This window comes from Cyprinodon tularosa, unplaced genomic scaffold, assembly GCF_016077235.1.
Source record: "Cyprinodon tularosa strain WSP-4 unplaced genomic scaffold, ASM1607723v1 ctg752, whole genome shotgun sequence".
In the NCBI taxonomy this organism is placed as follows: Eukaryota; Metazoa; Chordata; class Actinopteri; order Cyprinodontiformes; family Cyprinodontidae; genus Cyprinodon; species Cyprinodon tularosa.
In genome coordinates, this window is record NW_024039510.1 from 299,358 (window position 1) to 324,057 (window position 24,700).

At 41.3% G+C, this 24,700-nt stretch overlaps 1 protein-coding gene across 1 annotated transcript in view; it reads left to right on the plus strand.

Moving 5' to 3' along the window:
• Positions 1 to 17,374, plus strand: part of specc1la (sperm antigen with calponin homology and coiled-coil domains 1-like a) — a 30,077-nt gene extending 12,703 nt beyond the window's left edge. Inside the window, exons 7-16 of the mRNA XM_038270155.1 lie at positions 876 to 1,051; positions 1,214 to 1,377; positions 1,575 to 1,693; positions 5,207 to 5,297; positions 6,861 to 6,950; positions 7,029 to 7,188; positions 10,440 to 10,542; positions 14,119 to 14,235; positions 14,316 to 14,375; positions 16,255 to 17,374. Coding sequence (XP_038126083.1) covers positions 876 to 1,051; positions 1,214 to 1,377; positions 1,575 to 1,693; positions 5,207 to 5,297; positions 6,861 to 6,950; positions 7,029 to 7,188; positions 10,440 to 10,542; positions 14,119 to 14,235; positions 14,316 to 14,375; positions 16,255 to 16,344 — 1,170 coding nt within the window. The 3' untranslated portion in view covers positions 16,345 to 17,374. The remainder of the gene's footprint in view (positions 1 to 875; positions 1,052 to 1,213; positions 1,378 to 1,574; positions 1,694 to 5,206; positions 5,298 to 6,860; positions 6,951 to 7,028; positions 7,189 to 10,439; positions 10,543 to 14,118; positions 14,236 to 14,315; positions 14,376 to 16,254) is intronic.
• Positions 17,375 to 24,700: the final 7,326 nt, after the last annotated feature.

The window sequence follows — 24,700 nt, forward strand, 5'->3', positions numbered from 1 at the left end:
GGTGGCTTTTCAGATTCCTTGCACCTCCATTGGACACCGAGACATATGTGCCTGCTTTGCACACTGTGCTCAAGGCCTCCCGTTTGTCTCGACCAAGTCTGAAAGCGGGGAAACTCTTTTGTAAATCGTCGGTAAACATACATTTACGCTTTTGCATGTTGTTGGCGTACTGACAGCCACGCAATCTATATTCTGATTAAGAACAGGGCTGCCTGCACTGACGCGGCTCTGAGATTACATCACACGCAGCATCGTGTGCAGTGCCCTGGCGCCTGTAAATTTAATGGTCCAATTAAGGTAATTAAAAAAATCAGGACATTTCCTCACTTTCTAAAAAAAAAACCCGGGACGCCTGGAACAGGACATAAAATATGGATATGTCCCGGGAAATACGGACGTTTGGTCACCCTATCTTTATTGACCTTTCTTATTGATTTTATTTATGTATTAACATCTATTTATTTTCTTCAGAGTTAACCACTCAACAAAAATAAATTGCTTGTAAAATGTGTGAACCAAATTCTGGTTCTCACTTCAAAGGTTCCTCTAATTCTTCTTTGCCTTGGAGGACTTTCCTCCCCTACAGGCTTCCTTCCTAAGTGACTTGCTTTGCAAGAGCTACCTTACCTAGACCACCTGAGCATAGATTTAGACTAAAACTTTAAAAAGCTGCAGATTTGGACCAGTTCGGAAAAAAAAAAATGAAAATGGCTTGACATGATTTAAAACAATCGGTGTGAAGAACCTTCACTTATACTGCTGTATTCATTGTTGTCATATAAACTTCACAAGGGTTTAAGATAATCCTTCTTTGCCTGAATAGTCACCTTGGCCAATTTCTAGCTGCTTATCCTTTCTTGCTTGCTAATGTCCAGGAGGAGTCAATGGAGTGGCGTCAGTTTCAGGCCGATCTGCAGACAGCTGTGGTCATAGCTAATGACATCAAGTCAGAAGCACAGGAAGAGATAGGAGACTTGCGGCGCCGGCTGCAGGACGCCCAGGAGAAGAACGAGAAGCTTAGCAAAGAGCTGGACGAGGTCAAGAGCCGCAAGTAAGAGCAACGGGTCGACATTTTGAGGAGATCCTCTGGTCACACTGACAAATCATGTCAGGGCGACCAAGAACAGGCCACATGATCTTTTTTTATTTATTACGTGTATCAGCTGTGTAGATCTGTGTGTGTCAGCTCAGCAGAGTGCCGTTGGTTTTTCAGGCAGGAGGAGGAGAGAGGCAGAGTCTACAACTACATGAATGCAGTGGAGAGGGACCTGGCAGCGCTTAGACAGGGGATGGGTCTCAGTCGGAGATCCTCCACATCCTCTGAGCCGTCGCCCACCGTTAAAACACTCATCAAGAGCTTTGATAGTGCCTCACAAGGTACCACAGCAGTTAGAGATGCTCTGTTCTTTTCATGTTGGTTGATGTCACCATTTGCAGCAATAGTAGCTAGTGTGTGTCAATGTTTCATGTTTTTTCATTTTATTATTGTTGGAATAAACTTTTTTATCTTGTCCTGTGGCACAATTATGCAATTTTAATAAATGTGTTATTTGAATTGCAAACTGTTTCTGTAGGTCCACCGTCTAATGGAGCCACAGTTGCTCCCACGGTCTCAGCTACTCCCTTACCTCGGACCCCCCTAAGCCCCAGTCCCATGAAGACGCCTCCAGCAGCTGCTGTTTCACCTATGCAGGTGCTGGAAAAAATCAATTTGGATTATTATGGTGCTGACATTTTTATCTCTAGAAGTACCCTGATTTTCCCTTTTTTCCATAAATATTGTTAGTATTAATTTAGTGGAATATATATATATATATATATATATATATATATATATATATATATATATATATATATATATATATATATAAAACCTGACCTCAAGTTGGGAGCAGTGATGTTTCCTCTGTGTTTCAAAGAAGTTCCATCGAAAAATTTTAAAGATAATTTGTAGTGGTGGGCCGTTATCTGCATTTTATTTAAAAAATATTGATGTTAATGTACTCTCACAGTTTGTTTGGGAGCTGGGTCTGTGTTAATGATCACTTTCACCTTGATATTTAGCACGGATGTATATCTGGGAGCGAGAACAAATCAGTCTTCCAACCTGTGTAGGTGTACCGTGAAATTACCACAACTAATGTGACGTGCAGCTATAAGCACAGCTCTATCAGCCAAGCTAACCAATTTCCTTGTTCAGTGTATAGCCACAAGCTGCCAGCCCGAGCTTCTTCTCCAGGCGGCAACAGGTGACCTATCTTACAAACTACCTGCAAGACGAACTGTCATGAGGAAAATAGATGACCAGCAGGCCGCGGAGAAAGCCGCTCAAAGTGGGACACTATTTTGTGCTGCAAAAACACAGTAACAAATGAGCAAAAAAAGTATTTATAACTTTGTCACAATCTTAAGTACCGTATTTTCACGACTATAAGGCGCACTTAAACGTCTTTTTTTTCCCTCAAAATGTGCGGTGCGCCTTATGTGTGTTGTAACTGCGACTTTTGAGACCACCTCATTGAGGAGATGATGAAAGAGTGGCTGAATGTAAGGAGACCAGGTGTTTTTTTCCACTCATCACCATCGCTGTTAATATGTAACTCCATGCGTGCCCATCTCACAGCTGATGTGAAAAACATGGGGAAACAAATTAACCCTGTGCTCGCTGTTCAACCGCTGGACATCGGTGTGAACCGGACCCAGCAGGTGCAGCAGAAGCAGCGAGTTTACATGCAAAGTCAATGGTTGACGCGCGTATAGGTGCAGCAAAAGGTCCTGCAGCGCGTTTTGAGCTGCAGGTGCAGCGCGTCGGGAGCGCGCCGCCAACGCGCTGCTGCTGCTCGAGATGGAAAAATTGAAGTTTTGCTGCTGGACGCGCCGCATCAACCAATCAGAGAAGCTGATCTGGGAGCTGACAGCGAGACAGACACAGCGCTCTGATGACATATGATATTAATGCAAATGAAACGGGCTGGGGAGATGATGAAAGGCAGGTGTATGTGAGGAGACCAGGTGCTTTTTTCCACGCATCACCATCGCTGCGTGCCCATCTCACAGCCGATGTGAAAAAAAAAGATGAATCAAATGAACGCTGTGCTCGCCGTTATCCCGGGGGTCTGACAAAGGAACTTCAAGCGCTCGACATCGGTGTGAAAGCGGCCGTTCAAAGTAAGGCTGTGAGCGGCGTGGGAGCGATGGATGACAGACGGAGAGCACAGTTTCAGGATAAGTGGAAGGCAGCGGGCAAGTTACGCCACCGTTTGCGGATGGATTGTAGATGCTTGGACTAAAGTGTCTGCTGGCTCTATTGTTCAAGCTTTCGCAAAAGCCGGCATTATTTCTGAGGAGCCGCGCTGCACGGAAAGTGACTGACAGCGAAGAATGGGAAATTGGCATGTCTGATTTAGCGCAGCTGTTTAATTCAGAAACAGAGGATGATGACTTTGATGGGTTTGATTAATACTTTGTAATAAATACATGAATAAAGCACAAACATACTCAGTTTTGCTCCCGCTCTATTTTTCTACCTGAAAACTTAATTCAACAGCAGCCTCTGGGCGGGTCTCTTCCTCTTCAGCGCGGTGGCTGGCAGGTGTTTTTTCATCTAAATAATCTAAATCTTGCAGCTATATTTGCTGTGATCAGTGGGAATAAAGTAGTTTTAATATGTTTTTAAGCGAGAAAGGCCACCTGAAAACTTAATTGCAGTCAGTTCATCCAGATTATCTATTTCTGTCGGAGGCGCTCGGACCGCCACATACCAGCGGTACACCGACAGTAAATCCCTTCAACAGCAGCCTCACACGGCGGCTGGCAGGTGTTTTTCATCTAAATAATTTACAGTGCAGGCACCAGGATACAGGCAATAAAAGCGAACATATTCCGTCGGCAGGTTTCAGGATTTTAAGTTAATTTAGGAGTAATCACAGCGCTGTGTCATCTGCGATGTGTCTGTCTCATGGCAAGCACGCAGGTTTGATTAATTTGTAATAAATACATGAATAAAGCACAGTCATACTCAGTTTTGGGCCCGCTGTATTTTTAAAATACGCAGTAGAGCTATTTAAAGGTAGTAGAGGACATGTACCTGTATATAAAAAATGCGCCCTATAGTCCGGTGCGCCTTATGTGTGTGTTAAATACAGAAATGGGACACATAACTGAGACTGCGCCTTTTAGTACGGTGCGCCTTATGGTCGTGAAAATACGGTAAGAAGATGAAATTACCTGTGATTTTACAAACATAGAAAAGTAAACATTTTCTTTTTAATTCTGGAGGTAGCACACAAATATCCTGAAGGCCTTTGGCAGAATTCAAATGAGCGATTTTAATCTAGATTAATTCCAACATTACAGTGAGATTATTTTAGATTAAATAAATTATTATATATATATAAGAATAGAAATATATAAAAAAAAGGACTAAGTCAGATTCTTCTAAGATGTTGTAGCTTACAGTCAATGCTGTAAATGTTATAATGCTAGGACTTTTAATTATTGCTGTTAACTTGTGTTTATCCTGAGTGGAAGGATTATTCAACTTCTGTGAGTAAAATGGTTATAACTTCAACAAATTTGATTCGTTTCAAAGGGACATGATGCCAAAGATGCTCTGTGATACTGAATCAGAAATACTTTAATAATCCCAGAGGGAAATTACTTTACTGAAATACTGAAACTGGAACAGAAAGGGCTGAAATGGATAAAAGAGGTCATTAACGTTGTGACCTTCATGCTGTTGAAAAAGTGCAAACAGGTTATAAAAGGGCTCAGTTTAAAACAAGCCTGCTTTACAACATTTATCCAAATGTTAGTTGGGTCATATGTATATTTTTCTGCCTACATGTGTCATTTTTGGCTGTTTTAGAGAAGATTCGCCAACACCAGCAACCAGTTCTTGTTTAGATAAAACAGCAACAAGCTTATAAAAGCATACATTCTAATCTAAAAATCTATAATTTTTGTAAAAAATATGTTTACCCATACTGTCCTATGGTTAAATAGTTTTCATTTTATGCTTTCCTTTTTCAGCAGCAGTCACTTGTTAACTAGTTATTCAATCTGTTAAACATATCTTCCATGTTTGTACCAAAATAAGAAAACTAAAGTCTGCATTGTTTTTCTAAAGCAACAATCTAAATTTTTAGAAAGCTTTGCTTTCTCTGGTAAAATTGTTTTAAAGTGTTTTTGTTGTTTGTTTTTTCAGAGGCACTCTATAGCTGGGTCTATCTCCGGGACCAAACCCCTTTCATCCTTGAGTGATAAGAGACCTAGCTACACAGACATAACCATGCCAGGTAAATAAGCTCCATGTGCATTTGATACCCCTATAACATCAGGCAATATTCTGCATTTTAGCTATTAGGAAATGTAATTAATACAGCTATAAGCTTTTTTTAAGGCTTATAGCTTCACTGTAATAAAACAAAGTGGTGACAGCATTATGATGTGGTGATTGCAGGGTAACTACTGGAGCTAAATAGTATAATCATTTCTGTATTTAAATGCTCCAGTATAAGTCCAGATCCTAATCATTCTTAAATGGTGGCAAAGCCTAATGAAGGATTTTCTCACCAGCCTTGAATTGCAGGTGGACTTAAATGACATCCTGTTCTTAATTCAAAAAGGTCAATGTAGCGTTCATCAGGTTGCAGCTATAACAGGTTAAACTCATCTGAAACTCTTGCAAGGTAACCTGTTTAAGGAGTTTAAGGAGCAAGGAGTTTATGGAATTTTTTAAAACCCTTTTTCTGAATAGCATTTGTGTTTGAGGATGAAGGCCTGACTCCCAGTGTTTGATCTGATTTATATCAAAGGTGTTTTGGTTTAGGTGAGGATGTTGGTGGCAAATCAAGTTAATCATACCAAACCCTCACATCCTCATCATTCAGGACCTTGCTTTCTGTAGCACTAAAAAGATATTGGAAGATGTTTTCACAAAATTGGCCCCGTGGGGTTGTCCAGACTGTCTCTTGATGTGCTGAAGCATTCAGTTCAATGGGACAAAACGGAAAGGACCGGCTCCTGGAAAACAAGCCCACACCATAATCCCCACCACCCAACGTTAAGGTCTGCGAGGTACAGTCTACCGGCAACTACTGTTCTCCAGGCAACAAGCAAACCAGACTCATCCATCACATTGCTAGATAGGAGAGTCCACAGAACGCACCTCAGCTGCATTTCCAGTGGGAGTGTGCTGTATACTATTGCTCTTGGTGATGTATGGCTCTGTTCTGGAGCTAATCTAAAGTTTACATGATGTTTGGAGTTCTGAAAGAATTGCTGAAAGTTGACAACACTTTTTGCATCAGCAACCACTGAACCGTTCGTTTCCATCGCCTTCTACTACATGGCATCCTATAACGGTACCACTCTTGGATTCACTGAGCTCCTGAGCGACCCATTCTTTCACAAATGTTTGCAGGAACAGTGGGCATGCCTGTCTGCTTGATTTTATAAACCTGTGTTCATGGCAGTGATTAAAACACAGTTAATGCTTTGGCCATGATGATATGTCATCCTGGAAATAAGCTGGGATTGATCATTTACTCTCATCTGATATAAACAGGACTGCTTTTCTCTTGAGATTATGGTTTGTGTTTAGCAGTATAGTGGATGATAGGACGGTGATAGGAAGTTTGCTTCCCTCTGTTGATTCTCAACTCTAATGGGCTCAAGTGTTTTGTGTGAACGTGCAATCTTGACCATAGTTTGTGATGTTTGTTTACTTCTTCAATGATTTATTGTTTTCTTGGTGAGCTAGTCGGCATTCCATGAACTCACAGTGACTCCCCCCCGACATCCACTTCCAGCAGAAGTTCGTCATAAAATCTTTTGGTGTCAATGTTATGTGCCGACAGCTGACCACCTCCTCAGAGGGGCCCCAACCAGCCGCACACCTCCTGTCCTTCAGAGGGTCTCCAAAATGGACTCCACCAAGGCTGTTTCAGGTTAGTGATGTTAGTTGATTTATTTATCTTTTACCATAAGTCAGTTTTTAAAACTGAGCCTCTAATCTTTTATTGTAGTGTCGCGCAGGAGCAGCGAGGAAATCAAGAGGGACATAACGGCTTCAGATGGGGCCTCCTCCACTTCCCTTATGGCCATGAGTGCTGCTTCCTCCCCACTCTCCCTGTCCTCTTCCTCCCCCACAGCTTCTATCACACCCACAGCCCGCAGCCGCCTCAGGTACCACAGCTTACGGCATCATGTCATGTGCTAGGAGTAAACATAGGATGTGTTCAAAGGGGCTACTTGACATCGTGGTAACTAGGGCTCAATGTTTGAAACTACCTGATGAATCAGAATTTATGCATTCAAATAATCTCACACACTTCTGAATAGAGATGCTCTTGGCTCATAGAACTACTGTGGACCTTCACATAGGATGTTTGTGATGGATTGACTTTATTGAGATATACACTATATTGCCAAAAGTATTTGCTCACCTGCCTTGACTCACATATGAGCTTAAGTGACATCCCGTTCCTAATCCATAGGGTTCAATATGACGTCGGTCCACCCTTTGCAGCTAGAACAGCTTCAACTCTTCTGGGAAGGCTGTCCACAAGGTTTAGGAGTGTGTTTATGGGAATTTTTGACCATTCTTCCAGAAGCGCATTTGTGAGGTCGCACACTGATGTTGGACGAGAAGGCCTGGCTCTCAGTCTCCGCTCTAATTCATCCCAAAGGTGTTCTATCGGGTTGAGGTCAGGACTCTGTGCAGGCCAGTCAAGTTCATCCACACCAGACTCTGTCATCCATGTCTTTATGGACCTTGCTTTGTGCACTGGTGCACAGTCATGTTGGAAGAGGAAGGGACCAGCTCCAAACTGTTCCCACAAAGTTGGGAGCATGGAATTGTCCAAAATGTCTTGGTATGCTGAAGCATTCAGAGTTCCTTTCACTGGAACTAAGGGGCCAAGCCCAGCTCCTGAAAAACAACCTCACACCATAATCCCCCCTCCACCAAACTTTACACTTGGCACAATGCAGTCAGACAAGTACCGTTCTCCTGGCAACCGCCAAACCCAGACCCGTCCATCAGATTGCCAGATGGAGAAGCGCGATTCGTCACTCCAGAGAACGCGTCTCCACTGCTCTAGAGTCCAGTGGCGGCGTGCTTTACACCACCGCATCCGACGCTTTGCATTGCACTTGGTGATGTATGGCTTGGATGCAGCTGCTCGCCCATGGAAACCCATTCCATGAAGCTCTCTGCGCACTGTTCTTGAGCTACATGAAGTTTGGAGGTCTGTAGTGATTGACTCTGCAGAAAGTTGGCGACCTCTTCGCACTATGCGCGTCAGCATCCGCTGACCCCACTCCGTCAGTTTACGTGGCCTACCACTTCGTGGCTGAGTTGCTGTCGTTCCCAAACACTTCCATTTTCTTATAATACAGCTGACAGTTGACTGTGGAATATTTAGGAGCGAGGAAATTTCACGACTGGATTTGTTGCACAGGTGGCATCCTATCACAGTTCCACGCTGGAATTCACTGAGCTCCTGAGAGCGACCCATTCTTTCACAAATGTTTGTAAAAACAGTCTGCATGCCTAGGTGCTTGAATTTATACACCTGTGGCCATGGAAGTGATTGGAACACCTGATTCCAATAATTTGGATGGGTGAGCAAATACTTTTGGCAATATAGTGTATATATATATATAACAGCTGAAGTCTCTTTTTTAATTCAATTCAATTCAGTTTATTTATATAGCGCCAAATTCACAACACATGTCATCTCAAGGCACTTTACAGTTCAACCAGATCATACAGTCAAATTGATACAAAGTTTTCTATCTAAGGAAAACCAGTTGATTGCATTGACTCATTGACTCAAATACAATCCCCCACACTAAGCATGCTTGTAGCGACAGTGGAGAGGAAAAACTCCCTTTTAACAGGAAGAAACCTCCAGCAGAACCAGGCTCAGTGTGAGCGGCCATCTGCCGAGGCCGACTGGGGTTCAAGGAGACAGAAGCAGAGATACAAAAAGCAGCTGTAAAAGGCGGCCCCGTCCAGGAAACACACAGCCAGGCAGACGAGCTCCAAGGCAGCTCCCATGCCAGAGGACGAAGAGAGCACATCCACTCAGTCACGGTCAGAGAAACAGGACCACACTGGAAAACAGGCCGATCTCCAACATCTATTAACAAGGGTGTTGATAGAAGCAGCACAGCTGATGTTTTTTTCCAGGATGACGTCACAGCCAAACAGGAACAGACGAGGCAAAGCTACTCTGAGGAAAAGCAGAGAGAGCAGAAGGTTAGAGATTGAACTAACAGATTCTGCAGAATAGGAGAACAGAGAGAGAATGAAGCAGAATGATGAAATGGGGGTCCCTATGTCCTCCAAAAGTCTAAGCCTATAGCAGCATAACTATAGAGATAGCTCAGGATAACCTGAGCCACCCTAACTATAAGCTTTATCAAAAATGAAAGTTTTAAGCCTAGCCTTAAAAGTAGACAGGGTGTCTGCCTCACGGACTAAAACTGGTAGTTGGTTCCACAGGAGAGGAGCCTGATAACTAAAAGATCTGCCTCCCATTCTACTTTTAGAAATTCTAGGAACCACTAGTAAACCTGCAGATTGAGAGCGAAGTGCTCTGTTAGGAACATAAGGAACAATCAGATCTCTGATATAAGATGGAGCTTGGCCATTTAAGGCTTTATATGTGAGAAGGAGGATTTTAAATTCTATTCTTGATTTAACAGGAAGCCAATGAAGAGAAGCCAGGATAGGAGAGATATGATCTCTCTTTTTAATTTTCATCTGAACTCTGGCTGCAGCATTTTGGATCAGCTGAAGGCTTTTAACTACAGTTTGTGGACTTCCTGATAGTAAAGAATTACAATAGTCCAGCCTTGAAGTAACAAATGCATGGACTAGTTTCTCAGCATCACCCCTGGACAGGATATTTCTAATTTTTGCAATGTTCCTCAGATGAAAGAAGGAAATTCTAGAAACCTCTTTGATATGGGATTTAAATGACAGGTCCTGATCAAAAATAACACCAAGATTTTTTACTTTATTATCTGAAATCAGTTTAATCCCATCCAAATGAAGTGACTGGCTAATCAGTTTCTTTTTCAGAGACTCTGGTCCAAAGACTATAACTTCTGTTTTGTCTGCATTATTATTTAACAGGATTATTATACAGGGTTATTGCACAGGGTTCTAAATGGGTGTTTATATACAGTAAATGGGTATTTATATATATATTTATTGCACTGGGTATTAAATATAAAGTATAAAACAGGTTATTACACAGGGTATTAAATAGTAATTACACATTAATTATTGCACAAGTTATTCCAGTTATAGTGCCGCATATTAAAGTCTGATGGCATCCGGAATGAATGACCTGCGGTAGCACTCATTCTGGCTCAGGGAATCTTTTTCCCGCTTATTTGTCTCTTCTATGTCTCTCTAACAGGGAGGAGAGAAAGGATCCATTGTCAGCGCTGGCCAGGGAATATGGGGGATCCAAGAGAAATGCTTTGCTGAAGTGGTGCCAAAAAAAGACTGAAGGTTATCAGGTAACAAGCCTGAACTTGATCTGAGCTAAATTAGTGTTTGGTAAATCATGTAAGGGGGATAAGACATGGAGCTAGCTGGAGTCCTAATGCCTCCTATCACCTGCACCAGATGGAGGGGGCATCCAAGCACATAGTTGGCTTTGCTAATGAGCTTATCCGCTTCCTCTCAGCTATAGATCAGCTACTGCTCCAACATACTAGACCCCAAGAAATGACTGCTGCCATCACAGGATAAAAGCAGGAATGAAACAATATGCTTAAAGCCTAAAAGAAGATAAGTAACTGCACCTGTAGTAGGTAGCCTCGTAATCCTTTCTGGAACTAGGCAGCTATACCTAGTGATTAGTACAAAATCAACAGAGGTTGCATTTGTAAGCTTGTTTGCATTATGTAGTCACTTTTTGTAACTTCAAAGAAGAAGTGAAACTGAAAATCACACCTCATATGTAGATTTAAGTTCTCCTGGATGTTGTCTTAATAGATGTCCCAACTAAACTGACTAGCAACAAAATGGCAGTGCAATACTCAAACTTCTTACAGGTTTTTGTATAACAATATACAGTAGCAGCCTTTCAAAATGGCCCTTCCTAATCAAACGCCAGCCAGATGGCAGCCCACTTCCCTGCAGCAACCAGCAAAATCCCCTCCAACCTCCAGCCACTGGCCTTCTCCTGGGCGTGCATATTTTTTAACTCTGACTTCACCCTTTCACTGAATTACAGGGTCTGACCAGGAGATAACGCTTCTCTTTAGATCCTAATGTCCACAAATCATGACAGAATATTTTAGTACACATATTGATGTTTAAAAGGGAATTGTGGGGGACCAGCCAAGGGCCCATCAAGGAAAGTGAGGAAATTTTGAATGGCAACTATTGTAACCAATATTGCTGGAAGACAGCTGATTGTGTCTTGTCCTTTTTGTTAGGGGTGTATTTTTTTTCTTGGAGTTTTCTACATCCAGGTAATTGGTATCAGTCCAAATCCACATCAAGTATAACATTACACATGGGGCTTAGTAGATTCTGGGTTTAATTCCAGCCTGGGGTCTTTCTCTACGCAGTTTACATATTATCCCCAAGCATGCATGGGATGCTTTGGATGGGTCCTCCTCCATGGAGCCCTAACTGGTCCTAAAGGTTCAAAAACATGAGTGGTAGGTTAAAAACATGAGTAGATGGGTCGCCAGATTCTGCTCTCAAGACATTGAGTTTCTGACTGTTCAATTCAGTTTATTTATATAGCACCAATTCACAACAAATGTAATCTCAAACCAGTTGATTGCATTGACTCATTGACTCGAATGCAATCCCTCACACTAAGCATGCTTGTAGCAACAGTGGAGAGGAAAAACTCCCTTTTAACAGAAAGAAACCTCGAGTAGAACCAGACTCGGTGTTGATGGCAGCAGCACAGCTGATATTTCTCTCCAGGATGAAGTCACAGCCAAACAGGAAGAGTCGAGGAAAATTTACTATGAGGAAAAAAACAGAGAGAGCATAACATTAGAGATTGAACTAACAGATTCTGCAGAGTGGGAGAATAGAGATAGAATGAAGAAATAGGGGTCCCTATGTCCTCCAGTAATCTAAGCCTATAGCAGGATAACTATAGAGATAGCTCAGGACTGTTAACTGCAGACAATTCTATCTGCCCAGAGAATTCAATGTGGTTAGCATTACTGCTGTATATGTGCCTCCCAGTGCTAATACAAAAGAGGCAATGAAGACTCTATACCAGGCTATCTCTGTGTATGCAGACTTCAGCATCTGATAGGAAAACTGGAACAGCTGGGCTTCCATACACCCCTCTGCAATCTGCTGCTAGAGCTGCACAGGCTCCCCTCAGGGCTGCGTCCTGTTAACTACTGTTAACTCTGTTGACACACGACTGCGTCCCCAAGTTCACCACCAATCACATCGTGAAGTTTGCAGACGAGACCACAGTTGTGGGCCTCATCAGAGATGACAAAGACCTGGACTACTGAGAGGAGGTGCAGAGATAACTGCCTGATCCTGAACGTGGAGAGGACGAAGGAGATCATCGTTGACTGCAGAAAGAACCGGCCTAACCACGCTCCACTGGTCATTAGCAGCTTAGATGTAGAGGTGGTCAGCAGCACCAGATTCCTGGGGGTGCAAATCACAGACAACCTCAACTTTACTATGAACACCACCTCACTGATCAAAAGGGCACAGTGGCGATAGTACCTCCTGCGGAGGATGAGGAGAGTCCACCTGCCCCCATCCTTCCTCACCAGCTTCTACAGAAGCACCATAAAGCACATTCTGACCAGGTGTCTCACTGTGTGGTGCGGAGGCTGCAGCGCCTCAGACTGGAAGAAAGTGAGAAGAGTGGTGAGAACAGCAGAGAGGATCATCGGGCTCCTCCTCCCTCCATATAAGACATTTCATCCCAGCGCTGTGTGTCCAGAGCCAGTAACATCTTCAAGGACCCTTCACACCCCACCATGGACTTCTCTCTGCTGCCCTCTGGAACAGGCTTTGCCGCATTAGATGCAGGTCCATCAGATTCTGCAAAAGTTCTTCCCCACCGCCATCAGACTGCTGAACTGTTGAAAAAACTCTAAATTATATCACAGACTCTGCATCACACTGATAACACCAAAACGAAAAACACTGCATATTTGCACCATATATATTAATGCTCTGAACTTTCATATCAATGCGTTTCTTTGCACCATGTCTTTTTTCTTTTTGTTCCTCCCACACTGTTTCCATTTTATCACTGCTGCACTTGGAATAGAAATGTTCACCTACTGCCTGGAAAGCTGAACTAAATTAAAATTTGTTTTTTATACACTCTGTGTATAAAGAATGACAATAAAGGTTGTCTAAGTCTCTAAGGTTAATTGGCGGCTCTAAATTGTCCTTAAATGTGTGTGTATGTGCATGGTTATATGTGTGTTTGTGTTTCTGTGTTGCCCTGCAACAGAATGGCGACCCATGCATGGCGTGCCACGCCTCTCGCCCATAGACTGCGTGAGATAGGCATAAGAATAAGCAGAATAAGCTTGAGTTGGAGGACTGAACACTAAAAATGTTCCATTATAGTGTGAGAATGATGTCAGGATGTCTTGGGAGGTGTCACAAAGGCCTTTTTCTTTAATGTTGAAGGTACAAAGGTTGTGGTTACCATGGGTTCCTCAGTTCTTTCCAGGAAGTGTGTAACATTAAGCACATCTCTTTAGTAACCTGACAAAAACACTTGGTTACCACATACTAAGAAGATGATAGGTTTGATTTGCAGAGAATAGCACATGGTATTACCGGTATATGAAATGTCAGTGATTGCTGGAGGTCTATTATTTTTCCGTTTTAAATACCAGGACAATAATTGATAGAGTGAATTCTATTGATCCATGGACCTCTGTTACCAGTCCAAGTTTCTGTTTTCTGTCAATATATAATTTTATAAATATCTATGGCAGCAGAAGTCATCATGGGAATATTTAATTAAAAGTAATAAGAAAAAGCTGCACTGTGGCGCCTATGTTGTAAAGAAAAACTTTTTCCATCAGTCAGTCTAATCAAAGTTTGTCTGTCAATCACTGTAGAATATCGATATCACCAACTTCAGCAGCAGCTGGAATGATGGCTTAGCCTTCTGCGCTTTGCTGCACACCTATCTGCCTGCACACATCCCTTACCACGAGCTCACAAGCCAGGACAAGGCAAGCAGATTTCCACTTGTTTGTACATTTTCTATTATCATTTTCTATTTGTGAACTAAAATATTAACTTTTATTCTCAGAGGAGAAACTTCACCTTAGCTTTCCAAGCTGCAGAGAGTGTCGGCATTAAATGCACATTGGTAAGCTCTGTTGACATGCTTTTCCCTGAATTTATGTTTGTTGTAATTCTATGTATGGTAAATGGCCTGTACTTGTATTGCGCTTTACACTAAATTCCCCCATTCATGCATAAACTCACACTGATGGTGGCAAACTACATTGTAGCCGGCAGAACATTGGTGCCACTCGGCCCTCTGACCACCATCAATGCAGGTGATGTGTCTTGCCCAAGGACACGACGACACTGAAAGCCAGAGCCGGGGCTCAAACTGACAACCCTCTAATTGCAGGGAAAACTCATGCACCCGATGCCACTGTCGCCCTTGAACTTTTGCAAGTGGCTTGCGAAAGTATTCACCCGCTTTCGCCAACCTTTGCATCAAACATAAAGACATAAAATTGTCATTTTTTGTGAAGAATCAATAACGTGGGATGCAGTCATGAAGTCGAAAGGAATTAATTGGATATTTTAAACTTGAACTAATAAAACTGAAGAGTGTGGCATGCAAAATTAATCTGCCCTTTTACTTTCACTGCAGAAGTTCATTTAGGATCTCTGAATGATCAAATGTTTACTTAAATGATAGATGATGAATAGAATGGATTCTTCCTCTGTGTAATCGAGTCTCTGTGAAAATGCATCACTTTGTGACAATCTCAGAGGTCTGTTTAAAGTTCAGAGCATCCACTCCAAGCAGGTGCAAGATATGGTGTAGAGAAGTTTAAATCCGAGTATCAGACCACTGTGAATCTACAAAGACCCAGCTGTCCCTCCAAACTTTCAGCTCACAACAATACGACTGATCGGAGATGCAGCCAAGAGACTCATGATCACTCTGGATGAGCTGCAGAGATGAGGAAAAACACTTTGTCCACAGGACAACAATCAGTCATATACTGCAAAAATTAGGCCTTTAAGGAAGAAAGCCATGTCTTAGGGATATGCATAAAAGGTCTTGTTTAAAGTTTGCCACCTGGGAGACACCAAACATGCCGAAGAATGTGCTCTGGTGATATGAAACCAAAGCCACAGCTTTTTTGCTTTGCTTCAGCAGAGACCGGGAAGATGGATGGGGCCAAATACTGGACCATTCTGGATGTTTATCTTACAACAAGACAATGATCCAAAACATAAAGCAAAATCTACACTGTTATGGTTCACAAATAAACATATCCAGGTGTTATATTGGCAAAGTCAAAGTCCAGACCGAAAGAAACTGCTGTTCAAAAACGATCTTCATCCAACCTCACTGAGCCCAAGCTGTTGTGGGAAAATGGGCAAAACTTTCAGTCATTCAATGTTCAAAACTGATACAGACGTACCCCAAGTAACTTGCAGTAGTTTACAGCAAATATATCTATATATATATATAGATTTATATATATAAAAAAAATATGCTGAGGCTTTATTTTTATGTTGCATAATAATCTTCCTAAACATATTATTTTGGGTAAGAAATAATACCCTGTCCCCTCTAAGATATCATGTTATTGTTACCTTGTATTGGCTGTGATCCCATACTGCAAAGCAATACTCTTGTGTTCTTTTATAATTATAAACTGTTATCTGACTGTTTTTATTTCATTTCTTTGCCTGTGTGTAAATTCAAGAGTTGACATGGGTTTTTTTTAAACTGTCTTGTTTTGAATTTGAACAAATATTTCTTATAACAGAGGCTAAAGATAAAGACTCCATCGTTAAACACATCTGTTGCCCGGAAACTGATGAAGTGACTTTGTTGCTTGGTAACCTTACCTGCAGGAAGGACATGGTTTTTACCACAAAGTGCAAAAAAAAAATCTCTCATTTGTTTTTATGCTAGTTTTTAACAAGCAGACTTTCCATCTGTCGCCATCATGTTCCTGCTGTTGTTTAACCCATCTCCTTCTCTTTTCCAGGACATTAATGAGATGGTTCACACAGAGCGACCCGATTGGCAAAGTGTCATGACGTACGTCACAGCCATCTACAAATACTTTGAGACTTGACCTCCGACTTAACCAACTCAACCAGCATGCACCTGCAGCAGTCAGAGGTTCATTGACCTTCCTGAGCTCCCAACAACCATACCTCCTCCTCACTTTACACATCTGTGCTCACTTTTTTATGCCGTTAACAGCAGGCTCAGTCATAAGTTAACTGCAATACTAGTAAGCCATTAAAGGAAGTGATAGAGGCCAACGCAGCTTATTATGAGCTGATCTTCAAGAAAATCCTCTAGATAAGTTTATCTCTACAGGACTGTATAAAAAGAAAGCAAGTCTCTGTGCCTTCTTTTTGGTTCTACGTTTTGCTAGTTTCCAGGTTGTTGACAGGGAAGTTGCTTCAACCCAAATTAAATCAATCATATATTGTGAAAATGTCTTGTTTACCACAGAATATTTATGTTTAGTCCATTGTTTAAAAACACATCAGAAAGATTTGACTCCCAAAAGGAGTTTTGCAAGTCTTCCGAACATTATGGTGGGATCCAGATGCCTCTTTTTTAATAAAGTGTCTGTGTAGGTTTAATGCAAAGCGGAAGAAGATCTGCTCTGCAACAGTGTTTGAAGCTAATAATCCAGCAAGTTGTCGAATGGGCATCAACGACTTATTTTCTGCCTGTTAAAACTATCATAAAGCAACACTTCTTAAGCACAAAGCATGTTAGGTTCTCTCACTCTATCTCACAGTTTAAGCCACACTAATATTCCTTTAATGTTTATAAAGACACAAATGCTTAACAGTTGTTTAATATTTTTACATTGCAGTTCCACTATATTTATCTTGCACATGGAGCACATGCCATTTCTCTAGAACCTAAATCTAAACAGAAGGAATCAGCAGATTGTGTTTTATTGTGTGAAAAATCATGGTTCTAGTCTTGAGAATTCAGCAGAGGGCCTTTAGTTACTCATTTTACATTTGGATGCATATGTTTTGTACTTTCCTAATAATTGAAGGAATTTTCCACACAGCTATTATGTGAAGCTGGTACGACTACAGCCCAACTTTGCATAAATGCTGGAAGCAGAAAAAGGAAAGACATCCCAGCACCACTTATAATTACTAACAAGTTTTGTTTTGTATAAAAGCATCAGTTTGAATACTGGCTGTTTTAGAGGCACTCGTTTTTCTTGCTGTAAAGCCCCAACTTTGTAAAGTCTTTTGCAAACAGAATTGTTTATTTTTAAATGTTGGTTAAGTTTTCTGACTGACGTGACTGCATATTGAGCATGCAGACATGAATCTGATCTGATCCCAGCTCGTGGTTGAACCTCCAACATATCAAATTTCTTTTTTTTTCTGCATTTATTTGGCTAAATGTGATCCACCCTCTAACTTTATGACCGTGATCAGTGTTCTTTTTAGTATAACTAATCCACACTATTGATGTGTAAATGCCTTGTATCAACTCTAATAGATTTGTTACTGCTGTGTGCTGCTTGTGCCTCACATACCAATGTTTTTTTAATTATTTGTATTTATTTGCCTAGTTTCCATAAAATCCTTACTTTGGTGTCTAACCTATCTATAAAGTTATTGCACACACAGCAAGTAGCTGCACTGAGATAAGCTGTTTTTGTTATGCCACACCAATGTTCTTGCCTTAAGAATTAAGCCAAGGCCTCTGCTACTGAGAAGTTGCCATGTTGTACTTGCCTTTCCCCCCAGGCCTTTGTCAACGTTGTTTCCAAACGTTGTTTGGAACCAGAGCTGGGATTCACTCATCTGTCTCCCAAACGGGTGATGACACACTTTTTCAGTCTGGATCTGCCAGTGGTGTCCGTAGCACTATATTTGCCTCAGATATGGAAGCTGCAGCGCTTGCCAGGCCTCATCGCTGCACTGTTCATCTGCTTTAGACATTCAGAGATTTAAAGACGGCACAAGAACCTTCAACAATGACCGTTTCTGCTTCACATACAAGATTAAACAAGTTATTTAGTAGTGTTCTAAGGAATTGGCTTCTTCTTACGAGGCGATATGTGTCAATGTGGTGTTGATTATCAGTCTAAAGTTTATAGCACGTTTTAATGCGACCGCCAGCCTCCCTGTGTTTTACTGCTCTTGACAGGAATCTGTGAGATTTGGAGTCTCCTTGAAGCAGAATGTGTTTTGATCACGCCTTAGTGATCCTGGACTACTTTTTACAAGGTGTGCCAATGTGGAGTGATTGATGAACACTGAAGCCCCGGCCTGCTGAGATGGGACCAGACAGCTGGCAGAAGCTAGAAAGCACATTCCACCTCCCTGTGATGCAGCCCTGATGGGCATTTCACAGAGGGTAAAAAGCTTAAGTGATGCTCTTACAGCAGTTGCCTTTTGTGTTTTTGCAGCCTTTTATTTTTCTGAATGAAATTACATACCTGCACGAGTCGTTTTTGTAAGTAAGACCTGAAAAACATCTGATTTACGAGACATTCCTCCAGTGTAAAAGCCACTAAGCTACAGAGCACATTATCATGATTATCAGCTGTAAGAAAATGTTCTGTTTTTTGTTTTGTTTTCCTGTAGTAAAAGTGCATTAAACTGTGTTTTATTTGTCTTCTTTGAATTCTGTTGTACCTGTTCTCAGATCAGGAAGAACCAATTAGAGGTTCTCAGCTTGATGACATTGAGTAAAACTATAAAGTACTGGAAAAATGTGCAACATGAACAGCAAAGTCTAAAATTATTTATCTTTTGAATTAAACTATTAATTTGTGTAAAAATGATTCCGATGCATGAGTGGGTTCTCTCTGGGTACTTTGGCTTCTTCCCACAGTCCAAAAACATAACTGAGGCTAGTTTCTCTGGTTTCCTTAGGTGTGAGGGCATGCTTATACATACTTGCCCTGTGATCAGTGGTGGATGAAGTACTCAGCAGTAGTACTTGAATAAAAGTATTGATACTCATAGTCAAATCTTGCTTTACTACAAGTAAAAGTTGCTTGGTCAAAAATCTACTCAAGTACTCACTGCTCCTTGCAAGGTGAAACTGCATTCAAGAGAGAAAAACAGCACCAGCAGATTACAAATCTAAGCTGAGCCTTAAAAGGAAGAAATAATTAGCAGCTTCCTTAAAATGGAGTGGAGTGGAAAGTACAATATTTGACTTTGAAATGTAGTAGAATGAACGTTATAATCCCCCCCCACCCCCCTCCAAAAAAAAAACAAAGACACCCAAAAAAAGTACTTTAGCATAGCAATCAAATAAATGTGCTTTTCCACCACCGCCTGTGATAGACTGGTGACCTGTTCAGTAGGTACCCATAAATAAACTTGAGTGAATATACACTCACCGGCCACTTTATTAGGTACACCTGTCCAACTGCTCGTTAACACTTAATTTCTAAGCAGCCAATCACATGGCGGCAACTCAGTGCATTTAGGCATGTAGACATGGTCAAGACAATCTCCTGCAGTTCAAACCGAGCATCAGTATGGGGAAGAAAGGTGATTTGAGTGACTTTGATTGTTGGTGCCAGAAGGGCTGGTCTGAGTATTTCAGAAACTGCTGATCTACTGGGATTTTCACTCACAACCATCTCTAGGGTTTACAGAGAATGGTCCGAAAAAGAAAAAACATCCAGCGAGCGGCAGTTCTGTGGGCGGAAATGCCTTGTTGATGCCAGAGGTCAGAGGAGAATGGCCAGACTGGTTCGAGCTGATAGAAGGGCAACAGTGACTCAAATAACCACCCGTTACAACCAAGGTGGGCAGAAGAGCATCTCTGAACGCACAGTACGTCGAACTTTGAGGCAGATGGGTTACAGCAGCAGAAGACCACACCGGGTGCCACTCCTTTCAGCTAAGAACAGGAAACTGAGGCTACAATTTGCACAAGCTCATTGAAATTGCCTGCCTGGTCTGATGAGTCTCGATTTCTGCTGCGACATTCGGATGGTAGGGTCAGAATTTGGCGTCTACAACATGAAAGCATGGATCCATCCTGCCTTGTATCAACGGTTCAGGCTGGTGGTGGTGGTGTCATGGTGTGGGGAATATTTTCTTGGCACTCTTTGGGCCCCTTGGTACCAATTGAGCATCGTTGCAACGCCACAGCCTACCTGAGTATTGTTGCTGACCATGTCCATCCCTTTATGACCACAATGTACCCAACTTCTAATGGCTACTTTCAGCAGGATAATGCGCCATGTCATAAAGCTGGAATCATCTCAGACTGGTTTCTTGAACATGACAATGAGTTCACTGTACTCAAATGGCCTCCACAGTCACCAGATCTCCATCCAATAGAGCAGCTTTGGGATGTGGTGGAACGGGAGATTCGCATCATGGATGTGCAGCCGACAAATCTGCGGCAACTGTGTGATGCCATCATGTCAATATGGACCAAACTCCCTGAGGAATGCTTCCAGCACCTTGTTGAATCTATGCCACCAAGAATTGAGGCAGTTCTGAAGGCAAAAGGGGGTCCAACCCGTTACTAGCATGGGGTACCTAATAAAGTGGCCGGTGAGTGTAGTTTTTAGCAATTACTATAGCATAAAATTAGTAAATGCAGTACCTAATCTGAAATTGAAAGTACTGATAAGTGCATTGAATTTAGTAACAGCATCTCTGTAGAATATCCTCCAAAAGTTTTTTCTTACTCAGTTATTGGTTAAAGAAAATAGATGAATACATTTCTCACATTTCTGCTAATCTTCAAAATGGGCTGTTAAAAAATATAGTATGTCCATGACTGGTGTATGTTTTCACTATGGGGTCAGGTTGACAGATTACAATATTAGTACAGGGGCTTATAGAGGTAATCGGTTTTCAAGAAGTCCGGGTTCCTTTGATTGAGACCCTCAGCTTGTCTGCATTGTTTAATTCTGTTTCCCATCTTCCCCCCTCTTAAAACTACAGAGAATGTACATTTTTAATGGGTTTAGGGCAAGCCAGTATTTTTGGTCAACTAAGTACAGTGATACCATAGCCATCAAACTGGGTATTGATAAATGTAATAGATAGAGAAGATGCTCATTACTGTTAAAAAAAACGTGTAAAAGTCTTCATGAACCTTTGAGGAATGAACAAAGTGATTAAAGAGTTCCTGGTGAAGTCCATAGTGACTTTGGAAACAGTTTTTCCAACTCAAGCATCCAGAACTCCAGTCATCCTCTGGCGTATTGCGGCACATGGACTCTGAAAGTCATATACGTGTCTGTCTATTCCTTGGCAATCTTCAAACCCTTGAAGGAGTTTTGCATCAATCCTTTCAAGGTTGTATTTATTCCAGTTTTGGGAACATTTTCTAACCAGACTTCTTCCTTCCAATAAACTTTCCAACAAAAAGCTTTGACATAGCAGTCTGTGAATAGTCATGACATATTTGTTGCTCAATCTCCTGGAGGAGGGTCTGAATGTCTGTCTGTTGGTCAAGAGTCAGTATTAAGGCTTAGGTCTAAGACTTAGGAATATATGCTGTGGAGTTTTACTTTTGGAATTACATTAATAGTATGGGTGGGTTTGTTGAATCTTCTTTTTTTTTTTTTTATACACTTAAATGTCAAAGCAGTAGCAGGGTAAATCAGCTGGTGCACATTATGGGGGGTCTACCATCACCTTAACAATGGTTGCAGGTTACCCGCCCCTAGAGAGGAAACAGCCACAATCCTCCAGAACATGTTTAGTGAGGAAGGGGAGTGTGAGAGACAAAGGCAGAGGAAAGGAGCTATTCTCATCTTCCTTAAGTCATTCACTGAGGCAGGAGAGCAACTTCTCAGCAGGAAGGCGGAAACACAGATCAGACCCCATTTTTTTTGTCTTGATTTTCTATTTATTTCCTGGACTCAGCTGCATGTCGCCCTGAGCACCAGCCCACCTCTTAAACAAAAACATTTTTCTTTTCATTTGGAGCGACTCTTAACTCTCCGACTATCTAGTGAAGCAACGGTAAGTCCTTTTAAATGCATCTTGTTGTTTTCCTAATCCTGATGAACAACATTTCTACAGTGAATTTAAGTGCGCGAAGAAGCCTCCGAAAGTCTGCGGGAGATGCGTGTGTGCGGAGGCGTGGTGCGGTGAATTTGTCCTCACCTGTGAGAAGAGAAACCCGTAGGGATGTTAGTTTTAGGGACCCTGTTCCTGTGCAGTGGTGAACATCTGCTTAGTGGATGTAGAGATTCTCATTGCGTTGCTGTGATCCCCTCTGCTGTCATTATTCATTTGGATCTACGCCTATAGAAAGGACAGGTTATCAAATCATATGACACAATCAGCTGCCTGCAACCTGTTTACATTCCTTTAAAAAAGCAGAGGATTAGTTTTCATTATAACTGTTTTATTACTATTCTCTATTACTATTCTATTATACTATTTTGCCTTCCCAGTTAGAATTTTAAAACTTTTGTAACAAATGACAGCTACATTTATGAACTATTCTTGGTCACTGCTGAGACTGGATTTTTTTATGTAAGTATTTCCCTGGGTAATTACAGTGTTTATCCAGTGATCCTATTCAGGGTTGGATTTAGAAGGAAACTTGCCCTTTAGATAATCTTTGGTGCCTTATACTACAAAATAATTCTTTCCATAGGCATCTCCCCCCAGGGGATATCTCTTATATTAAAAGAGAGATAAGATTTAGAAAACAATCCAGATAATTTATTTAGTTTTCACATTTAGTTTGCAGCAGTAATCTTCAAATGCAGTAAAATGGTGCCTGTTGGATTCTGTCTAAAACTTGTTAACAAGCTCTCTCTGTTTACCATTTTTCATTTGCTCAGATGGTGGCATTTAGCTATAATGCATACGCCTTATCTAAATTTGAAAGGAAGAAAGATAAACAGAGGAGTGATGGTAATCACGGTTTGGTTGTAGAGTGATTTTTTCTTTAACGGTGACTAAATTTAAAAACTGAACAAATTTAGCCCTCAAAAGTGACTAGTTTATGTAAATGAACAAACAAAAATAGAAATTAACAATAGAAATCAAATGAAAAATGCAAGGCACAACAGTAGTTAGGTGTTTTATTACTCATATTTTTTTCTTTCATTTGGTTTTCTATGTAAGATCACAAACATGCAGTGTCTGGGTTGAACCGCCTTATCAAACCTGGTTCAGGAGCAATGTTTAAGAAATACCTGTTTGGTGATGTTTTTTAGCCCAGGCTAGACTTTAGTTTCTAGACCATCAAATATACAAAAAAATAAATGAATTCATATGTGACAGTGGGAACATTGCTGATATAAAGGCCTGCTATTGGCCAACTTTCTTAATCACACAAGTTAAGAACTTCTTCTCGTTTTTTACTTCAGAATTAGAATCCCTAATAAACATATATGATGTTGAACTTGAATTAAAGTACCCACTTCTTTAACCATGGCATTTAACAAAATCAAACTGGAACAGCAACTAATGTTGAAAGAATAATACTGATTCTCTGTGATGGAAAACATTACAAAATCATGCTTTAAGATGTCACCACAGCTTTATTAGTAACATGACTATTGCTCTTTAATGTGTTTATTTGTTGTTTCTAAAATGCTTGTTTAAAAATCTGCATCACTGTAGAAATGTCATCATCCCAACAAAACAAAAAATATCAAAAACCTTACAGTTACTTTGGTGCAGTGCCCGAAAACAAGCAAGGCGTGGAGTGTCTGTTTAATGCTTGTGGTTGTAAAACCTGCCCTGCGTTAAATGAGGGTTAAGGTAGAGGTGAGCTTCTCGACTTTTCCAATAGTTGTGTGTTGGTCAATATAGACAAACATTCTATTGTTTAAAACCTTTCACAGTGACACAGATGTATGCATTTTTTTGGGCACTTAAAATACCCTCATACTAATAAGAAAATAAAACATATATTTTATAATTCAATTCAATTCAGTTTATTTATATAGCGCCAAATTCACAACACATGTCATCTCAAGGCACTTCACAGTTCAACCAGATCATAAAGTCAAATTGATACAAAGTTCTCCATCTAAGGAAAACCAGTTGATTGCATCGACTCATTGACTCAATACAATCCCTCACACTAAGCATGCTTGTAGCGACAGTGGAGAGGAAAAACTCCCTTTAAACAGGAAGAAACCTCCAGCAGAACCAGGCTCAGTGTGAGCGGCCATCTGCCGAGGCCGACTGGGTTCAAGAAGACGGAAGCAGAGACACAAAAGCAGCTGTAATAGGCGGCCCCGTCCAGGAAACACACAGCCAGGCAGACGAGCTCCGAGCCAGCTCCCATGTCAGAGGACGAAGAAAGCACATCCACCCAGTCACAGCACAGCTGATGTTTCTTTCCAGGATGACGTCACAGCCAAACAGGAACAGACAAGGCAAAGCTACTCTGAGGAAAAGCAGATAGAGCAGAAGGTTAGAGATTGAACTAACAGATTCTGCAGAATAGGAGAATAGAAAGAGAATGAAGCAGAA